The 10397-nt window shown below is 36.0% G+C and overlaps 1 protein-coding gene across 1 annotated transcript in view; it reads right to left on the bottom strand.

Annotated features, from left to right (window-relative positions):
* Window positions 1–7353: 7353 nt before the first annotated feature.
* The window catches only part of LOC113266828 (tubulin beta chain-like), a 32864-nt gene continuing 29820 nt past the window's right edge, over window positions 7354–10397 (bottom strand). Inside the window, exon 2 of the mRNA XM_044389130.2 lies at window positions 7354–7920. Coding sequence (XP_044245065.2) covers window positions 7406–7920 — 515 coding nt within the window. The 3' untranslated portion in view covers window positions 7354–7405. The remainder of the gene's footprint in view (window positions 7921–10397) is intronic.

The following is a 10397-nucleotide window of genomic DNA, read 5'->3' as shown; positions in this document are numbered from 1 at the left end:
ACATAGCCACTAAGAGATGTAGTCAGTGAATGTGGTGTGACTGAATAGTCTGTACACTTACCCGTATCCTGTATATACCTCCCTTTGTGTCCAGTTTGCCTGGCTCAGATCCACTTCTGATCGTTGATTGGTACCCTTTATGCCTTCATGAGTTTGTCGTTCGTCTTGATTTGTTTTCTCTTGTCCTCCATCCAGATCATATCAACTTACTTCCTCCTTCCCTTGGGAGCTGTCAACTGATGTCTTTGTAGCCCACAACTGCTTTAACATTGCACAATAGACATAATCTTTTGTAAACATTAGTCTTTTCATTAAAGACTAAGATATCTGAGGAATTAAAAACTGAATGAAGCTAGTGCACAGGAAGGACTCAGAGAAAAATCTGTAATTTTGAACCTGAAGAAAATGAAATCCAAGAGGAAAGAAGTATTTTTGAGTAGGAGAGAAAAAAGTAAACATATTAATCGTTCTTGCAATTATTATGGAAGTAGGTTATATTCTTTATAAGAGTAAGGCATTGTGGCTTGAAGAATGAATTTACTTTCTCAGTATCAAAAAAAGATGATACAAAATGTGTTTCTCAATTATAGTGGAATGCTTTATAGTAGAAATTTTAGTTGATTCCTTTTTAAAATTTCTTTATTTTGCATTTGGCTCCTGGTGAATGGTTATAACGAATACATGTTATATAATGCATTCATTTCTGTGGTTCAAATTATATGTAGGATGTGGTTTAGTATATCTCTTTTACCTAAGTGTTGTTATCCTTGACCCAATATTAACATTAAGATGTCTACTGAATATTCAAATAAAGGTGGACAAGGACACAACTTTTTTTCTCACTAAAAAAGTCTTAGATAAGTTATTGTAGTTAAAAAAAACCCTGAAATTTACACTAGCTTTTTTTCATGGAGAACCCTAATCCATTTTTCCTGCATAAATAAAAATACACATTTTATAGACTATATGAGAACACAGTCACACCTACTGATGAAAAACTCTGATTTATGCCTGAGGTATCACACTTCAGATTCCGGATTATTTCTACAGGCATGTGACATCCTTATAGATCAGTTTCAGTTTGAAAGAACTCAAATTAAGATTATGGAAGGCAGGTAACTAAAGAACAGAAAAGTAACAGCGCCTTTAGTAAAATGTCATGTCTACCTAGGACTGCTGTAACAAGGTACCATATGCTGGATGGCTTCAAGCAACAAGCAGTTTCTTGTCTCAGTTCCAGAGGCCAGAAGTCTGGTGCTGGCAAGGCCATGCTCTCTCTGAAGGTACAAGGAGAGGAACTTCCCCTGCCTTTCTTCTTGTAGCCTATGCCGTTGCCTGGCTTGTGGTAGATTTAGCACTCCGATCTGTGGTCTTCATGTGACGCTATCCCTGTGTATCTTTGCATCCTCTTCCCTCTATTTGTGTCTGTCTTTGTGTCCAGATTTCCCCGTTTTACAAGGACACCAGTGATATTGGATTAAGGCTGAGTATAATGACCTTATTTAAACTTGTTTACCTCAAAAAGACTTTATTTCTAAATAAGCTTACATTTGGAGGTATGGAGGGTTAGGATTTCAACACAACTTTTTATGGGTACACAGTTCACCCCGTAATATATGTATAAAGTCACACATTTAGAATCATATTTTAAAACATTTGTGCTGAAATATTGAATGCAGATTGCCATTGAAATTGATGTCCTCATGTTTACTGCTTCATGCAGACTAACCACTTTATTTAACTTATTTTTAATTGAACTTGTTCCAGAGTCCTATACATTATCGAAATACATTTCTTTTTCTTTCCTGTTATATAATTCAACATGGCAGAATATAGATTCAAAGAGAAAGTAATAGTATTATCCCAACAATAGTCTAGAAAAAAGATGCTATAAGCAATAAGCAACAAATATGTATCACAAAACTGTAACAATAAAATGAAGATCCATAATTATGAGCAATACTAGACATTAATTTATATTTAAATACATATTAAATAAATCACCTATGGTTAGGATACTTTACATGTGATTTTAGCCATAGGCACGAGTTTAAAAAGGTAATTATAAAGTTAAAAAGGTAATTCCCAGTCTCTAAGTATGTTCTTTTTATATTTATATAGTACTGTTTAGAGGTAAATTATTGTTTATAACTATGAAAGCCATTCGAAATTCAACGAGTTGTTATTATGTATGCATTTCAACTGTGAGGTGAACTTCTTAGTACCTTCTGCCTTGATTAGGGTTATCCATACAGAGAGACTTTGAACAATTAATTGTCCGGATATGCTGCTACTGCTGCTACTGCTACTATTACTAGCTAACACTTAAAGAGCAGTTTTTATTTCTCATTTAATTGTCATGGGAACACTCTGAGGTAGTTACTATTGTTGTCTGCAAAGTACAGATGAGGAAAAGGAGGCACAGAAAGTTTAAATGACTTGCAAAGGTCACACAGCAATTTGTCAGATCTGGGATTAGAAACCAGGTGGTCTGAATTCAGGGGCCATCTAATTATTACTGTTATGACAGCATTACAAATAATCCATATGAAATTATCATCATGCTTTTTTTTATTGCCATTTTCCCTAATAATTACTATTTTAAATCTAATATGGTTCGTCTTGACAAAAGAAGTAGAAAAAGAGGACTTATTTAAAAAATTAGCTAACTTTTTCTTTGTCCATGCTTACCGTATTTTATTTTTAGATTCTAATCATAAAATGGAGATTAGAGCATGTATTTTGAGCTCTGTCTTGGGTCTTGGTATACAGCAGTGACTAAAACATGTAAAGATTCCTTACCATATAAGTGGTCATATCCTAATGAGAGAAAAGTATACCAGCCTCTTAAACCTGTAAAAACTCTCTCTCTCGGGGCGCCTGGGTGGCACAGCGGTTAAGCGTCTGCCTTCGGCTCAGGGCGTGATCCCGGCGTTACGGGATCGAGCCCCACATCAGGCTCCTCCGCTAAGAGCCTGCTTCTTCCTCTCCCACTCCCCCTGCTTGTGTTCCCTCTCTCACTAGCTGTCTCTCTCTCTGTCAAATAAATAAATAAAATCTTAAAAAAAAAAAAACTCTCTCTCTCTCTTTTTTTTTTTTTGTGTGTGGTATCCATTTTTTTAAAAAAAGATTTTATATATTTATTTGACAGAGAGAGACAGCCAGCGAGAGGGGGAACACAAGCAGGGGAGTGGGAGAGGAAGAAGCAGGCTCCTAGCGGAGGAGTCTGATGTGGGATTACATTGCTTCTTTAGTTTTGAATCACTTTGCTATTTTGCATTTTGACACAAAATTATGAGATGATAATGAGAAAGTTCACCTAGACTTGTGTCTAAATGGAAATTGACTAATTATTTAGACTATTAATTTACAAATTACCTTAATATAGTGAGATAATTAATATAATGAGATAATGAATCACCCTAAAATATTTTAATTTTAAAATATATTTTTTAAAGACTTTATTTATTTGAGAGAGAGAGAACACGAGCAGGGGGTGGGTCAGAGGGAGAGGGAGATACAGACTCCTCACTGAGCAGGGAACCTGACACTGGGGCTCAATTCCAGGACTCTGGGATCATGACCTGAGCTAAAGGCAGATGCTTAACCAGTTGAGCCACCCAGGCACCCCTTTAATGTCTTTTAATTGTGAATTATCTGAAGAATAGTGAAGTTTAGAGACACCAACAGTGTTTTATACTGCAAATTCAAATTCATTGGTCTCAATGAGGTGATATCTCATTATAGTTGAGATATTTTACTCATTCTTTATGCAGAAGAATCTGCTATAATTAAAGGGAAAAATTATCATCTCTAAATTTGTTATCTCAATTTGTATGATATCTGTCTAATTTAATTAGTTCTATTATGACATTTACTCTGGAATTTCTTTTACATTTTATTATGTGTTTTATGAAGAAAATGGGATTGAATGCTTAGTTATGTTTTTTTAAATTATAGTCATCTTTTTCTTTTTCTTTTTCCTTCAATACTGTTCCAGAATCTTAAAAAGGAAAAAAAAAAGTTAACTCAATTTTTAGAATTATGCATTTGAGAGCTTGTCCCTCAAAAAACACAGGGAACAATTGCTCCACAGATTCACACTATATTTGGGCCAGGATGTTGCAGGTTGATACGAAATTTTCTCACCTTTCAATCCCCTGAAGGAGCAGAGTGACACTAAATATCACTTGGCCATACTCTCCTGTTTTCTCACTTTTGAATCAAATTCTATGTACTTTCTCACAATGTACTAAAGACATAGAAGCAATAACAGGTTTATTAACAGTGGCTAGACAGTGACCGGCATCTCCCATTTTTGTACTTTGTAGGGAAATATCAGTGCAAAGAACCTCAGCTTGCTTTCTGAATCTTTTTGAAAATTTTTAATTTTTTTCTGATTTTCTGATTTTAATTTTTTTTTCCTGAAAGAAATTATAATCTGTTTAAAGGAAAAACTAAAGTGGCTTGAAGAGATTCCACCTGTATGGGACTTTAATTCTTTAGTGTGGAGGAAAATTAAATTTATATTGCAGGTGAAACTTAAGAATCCAAACCGCTTAGCCTACCACAAGGGCTTCTTGATTTTTATACTTCACTTCAGAGATTAAAGACTGTCTTTATTTAGGTTAAGTATTCTATAATGTTTTCCCTCACCTTCATATTTGCATATAAATGTCCTTTTAATGGAAACTTTAAAGGTTCTTTATGCCATTTCTAATGCATACAGCAAGCACTGGCAACTCCAAAGTGTAACTATTCTGACAGTAAATTAGGGCACATTATTATCTATGTGAAATTATTTAAAATATGTGATGTGTTCTGATTTCATTCTAGAATTACCACTTAGAAAGTGGTGATGATCTTTAAACAATATGACTAAAAGAGTTGTTCCAGTCTGTTCTGGCATATCTCTTTTAAGTCTGTATTGCTCTTGATCAATGTATTGAGTTTTTGCTAGAATTATGACTTCATGCTTCAAAGCCCTAACTATTAAGTCTTTGTACACAAGATTTCAATGTTAATTTTTTATTAATAAAACTTACCATTGTGAAATATTTTTAGATTTGTAGAAGAGTTACAAAGAAAGTGGAGAGTTCCTGCATGCTCTTCATCCATTTTCCCTTTATGTCGACCTCCTACATAACCAAGGCGCATTCATTAAAATAAGCAATTAGCATGGGTATTTTACTATTAAAAAAAAAGCTAGGCTTTGTTCAGATTCTTCAGTTTTTTTCCATGAATGTCCCTTTTCTGTCCCAGGATCAAATTTCTATTCCAGGATACACAGTCAATGTAGCCAATATTAGTTTGGAAGAACTGAAGTTTTATTCATTGCCTTCCTCCATTAAGCTCTGATTGACCTTGCTCGATGGTCCTGAGAGGGTCCTTGTGTTCCTACTGCTCTCGTCAGTTGCACTCTAATCTGAACTCCCTGGTCTTAGTAGCTTCTGTGTCCAGAATGTTGAATTGATGTTCTTGGTGGAATTCATTAGCCATCAATAACTGTAATGATGGTAGAAGAGAGATGATGGCAAAAAGAGTGTAGAAAAAGAGGTTTAGTTAAGTTGTTTTTGGTAGCTAGATCCTTTCCATGCATGAAATTTCAATTTACAATGTATGTCCATTATTGCAGTGCCATGAAAATACCTAGGACATTTTAAACATTCACAAGGCAACAGGAGCCAGGACATCAATTAATACCACACACTCAGCCCTTGGAACTGAATGTATTAGGTTAGTTTCCCCAATCAGTCAAAAACTAAAACTATTTTTACATAAAATCTGTCATTTAGGAAGTTAGTGGATTAAAAATCTTAAGGGTTAAACTTTAAAACATTTTGAAACTATCAGTTATATGTATGTATAAGTATATACATAATACATATACATACATATAACTAAGACATGTTTCAAAATATTTTAATGTATAATTCTTAAGATTTTTAATCCACTAGCTTTTTAAAAAAATATATATGTACATACATACACATACTTACTTAGTGCTAGAAATTTTTCTCTCAGCACTGCTCTAGCTGTGTCCTTCAAATTTTGATTGTTTTTTGCATTTTTAGATTACCATTTGAATTTATGTATATTGGTTTTTTTTCCAATTCTTATTTATTTATTTTTAAAAAAGATTTTATTTATTCCACAGAGATAGAGACAGCCAGTGAGAGAGGGAACACAAGCAGGGGGAGTGGGAGAGGAAGAAGCAGGCTCATAGCGGAGGAGCCTGATGTGGGGCTCGATCCCATAACGCCAGGATCACGCCCTGAGCCGAAGGCAGATGCTTAACCGCTGTGCCACCCAGGTGCCCCGCAATTCTTACTTATTTTTGGCTCTTGGGGCAATGTTATCTTTTCAATATGAAAAAAAAGAAAAGCAAGTTCAATCCAAAATAAAAAAATTGAAGTGTAGGACAGGATAAAACCATGGGAGGAGGTTGGGATAGGGGAAGGGGTAGGGAAGGGAATAGTAAAAGGAAGAGATTAGATGTTTACAAAAGACAGAGGGTCTCCTTGTCCCCTCTCTGGAGGAATGACCCAAATATTTACATGGTAACACACACCTTTCTATGTGTACACAGCAGGGCTGGGTTTTTGTTAAGAAAAGTTAGGGGGGGGGCTTTCTGGAGGCTTTGGGGACAAAGGCTAGTCCCTCTTTCCCTTTTTGGTCCCCTTCTCTGACCAGGGGAAAAGGAAGCAATTCAACGTGTGAAGGAGGTTAAGTAAGAGCAGGAAGGAACCCACTCCACAGAGTGGGGCAGACCCCTGCAAAGGAAACAGCTCAGGACAGAGCTTGGAAGGAGACTGAAAATGGAGATACTACTGTTAACAGCCTTCCTGAAGTTGAGAGAGGAGCAGGTAAATTCCTGGAAATTAGGACTTCAGTAGCCTGTATCCCTCTCCAAAACTGCTCTAGACTAGAAAACCCTACCCCTTCCTCCTACGTACCTCTGCCTGCTATGAGGTAGTTTGGTTTCCCTTCACCTGAGTTACCACACGGTCTTAGGATGGTGGCTATCTATCCGAGTTTTCAGCACATGGTTCTAAATGGGATCTGATGAGACCCAGCTGCTTAAGAGAATTATCTTAAAAAACCAGAGAGAAATATCAGCTGGACGAATGGGAGAAGTGCACCGAAAGGAAATAGAGTTACCTAGATTGGCAGAAATCTAAGTTTCCCAAGAGTGGGAGAGGAGACATTGAAAAAACACCAAAATATTGACCTTCTGTTACATGCCAAGCACTAATATAGGACCACACCCTCCAGAACCAACCAACCAACCAAACAAACAAAAAACAAGATAGAGGCAGAAAATGCAAATTCTAAGGGAGAGGACAGGAGCAGTTGAGGCAGAAGGCTGAGGGAACTGAGAAGCCTGGGGTTACGGTGCTCTGCCTTAATCCTCCTCTTCCTCTGCGGTGGCATCCTGGTACTGCTGGTACTCAAAGACGTGATTGTTCCTGTCGCTCTCAGCTTCAGTGAATTCCATCTCATCCACGCCCTCATCTGTGTACTGGCACCAGAATTTGGCCCTGAACTGCTCTGAGATGTGCCTGAAGAGCTCCTGCACGGCCATGCTATTCCCAGTGAAGGTGACTGCTATCTTCAGGCCACAGGGTGGGATGTTGCAGACAGCTGTCTTGACATTGTTGGGGATCCATTCCACAATATAGCTGCTATTCTTGCTTTGTGCATTGAGCGTCTGCTCATCTCCCTCCTTCACGGACATCTGCCCGTGAAAGATAACAGCCGTGATAAGGTAATGGCGGTGGCTGGGGTCACAGGCAGTCATCATGTTCTTGACATCAAAGACCTGCTGGGTGAGTTTGGGCACAGTGAGGGCCTGATACTTGTGGCTTCCATGGCTAGTCAGAGGGGCAGAGCCAGGCGTGAAGAAGTGGAGAGGTGGAGCTTATAGAGGTCTATATTGTTTTTGACTGTATTTTTCTGTATGGCTGCTTAGTGGTTCTATTACATTATATATATATATGCGTGTTTGTGTATGTACGTGTGTTTGTGTCATATCTATATATTTGTGTTATATCTTTATATCTTTGTCTATACTGTGATATGTCTTAGTCTATTGGTGTTATTTCTTTAGCAGTTTAAGTTAAATGTAGAAAACTCATCTCCCTTTATCTCTTTTTATTCTCCCCCATATATAATTTTTAAAAATATTTCCTTTACATATATTTAAAACTATATCAGTGTTAGAATTTTTGCTTCAACCATCAATAATTTTAAAAACTAAAGAGAAGGAAAGTCTATTTACTCATAATTTTCCTTACCGTGTTCCTTAGCAACACATTTTCTTAGTTTTCCTTCATCTGATGATATCTTGAATTTTTCTTCATTGTTGAAGGATATTTTTGTTGTGTATAGGACTCTAAGTTGACAGAGTTTTGTTGTTGTTGTTGTTGTTGCATTAGAAAAAAAATGTGCCACTCCCTTCTGCCCTCTATGGTAAAGTATTCTTTTTCTCTAGTCATTTCCAAGATTTGTCTTTAGTTTTTAAACTTGCATTATGATATGTCTTGGCATAAATTTCTTTGGGTTTATCCTGTTTAGGGTTCACTCAACTTCTTGAATATGAAAGTTTATATTCCTTGCCATATTCGGGAAGTATTTAGCCATGAGATCTTTTAGTACTTTTCCAGCTTCATTATTTTTCTCTTCCCCTGAGACTCTGATAGCAAGAATGGTAAATCTTTTCTTATAGTCCCAGAAATCCCTGATAGTTTGCCTATCTATCTATCTATCTATCTATCTACCATCTATCTATTTATTGGTGTGTATATTCTCTTTGTTGTTCAGACTGGTTAAAGGGTTAGATAAGAAAAATCCATTTAACATTCTCCCCTGTGAGGTGCAAATAGGACTGAAAAAATATATAATAATAGAACACAGTGTGTCTCTATAATGAACAATATGTATATAGTTATAATGAGATAAAAGCTGTTGTGGACTATAAGCTTTTATGATAATTAATATTCTTAAGACAACAAGCTAAATTGTTGTTATTGAATATAAGGTAAATATTACCAACTTTGCAATAAAAATATAATGTACTGGTGGCAGAAACTGGATGGTAGAGTGGTGAGAGGTGGGAAAATGATAACACTATCATCTTGCGAAGTAAGGAATCAAAAAATCAAATCTGAGAATGATGGAATAAAAAATAAGAGTTTAAACTGTTAACCGTTTCACAGTAACTGTGTAAGATCTGACTTAGGTGCTCATAAAACTATTTTTAGTACAACTAATCAAAGTTTCTAGCTGCATGTAGCTTGCCACAACTCAGTTAATAGCCAGTAAAATGTAGAAAAAAAGTAATATACACTATATGTTGACTTCTCAAAATCATATCATGTTTTAATTTTCTACATTTTTTTCCTGCTTTTCTTTCTTTTTTTTTTTTTAAAGATTTTATTTATTTATTTGACAGAGAGAGAACACAAGCAGGGGGGTGGCAGAGGGAGAGGGAGAAGCAGGTTCCCTGCTGAGCAGGGAGCCTGATGCGGGACTCGATCCCAGGACTCTGGGATCATGACCTGAACCGAAGGCAGACGCTTAACCGACTGAGCCACCCAGGCGCCCCTTTTCCTGCTTTTCTTATATAGCTTTATTTTTCCTGGAATTGCTTATTATCTTTTTTTTTCTTTTTGAAAGGTAAAGTATTTCCCTTCCTCGCCGTATCTTTATTATTTTCAGCATATTATTTAATCATACTATTTCTTGGTATCTGTTGCATTCTTCTTCCTTACACCTGCTGACTTCTTATTCTGATTTGAACATTTCACATCATACTAGTACTATGACTTTCCTGGATAGCTTTTTAAAAAATTTTCCTGAAAATTCTACTTTTATTTGTTCTGACATTCTATGCTTTTGTAAAATCTGCAAGATTTCCTGAACTTCTGAGTAAGAAGAGGTGAATATTTGTGCCAGATTTGCCATCTGAAACCAGAAGCCCATGTCAGCATTATAAATTTTACATGATTCAAATTAATTGCAAACACCAGGCCAGGAAATAGATCATAGAAGCAATAAGGTATATATGATCCATGAATGCATCCTAAGATTTTATCCCATTTTTATTCACCTTTAAAAGGTTTGACAAGTATTTTATATTTATATATTTATAATATATAGTATATAAGATTTAGTGTATATATCTCCCAAAATCTGAATAGACTTGTATAATCACTGGAAAACAACTTTCAAAGATTAGGCAGGACAAAATGGTGTCCTCATTTAGGGGAATTGTTAATAACATATCTCTTTTTTAAGTTACTAATCTCCGTGTGCATCTTATCTCTAACGATCCCTCAAGGCTGGCAGGGACCGAAAGTGATGGTGGTGAAGAGATATTCCAAGTGTAAGTGATA

This window comes from Ursus arctos, unplaced genomic scaffold, assembly GCF_023065955.2.
Source record: "Ursus arctos isolate Adak ecotype North America unplaced genomic scaffold, UrsArc2.0 scaffold_3, whole genome shotgun sequence".
NCBI classification, from domain to species: Eukaryota; Metazoa; Chordata; class Mammalia; order Carnivora; family Ursidae; genus Ursus; species Ursus arctos.
This window is presented reverse-complemented; position numbering and strand designations above follow the sequence as displayed.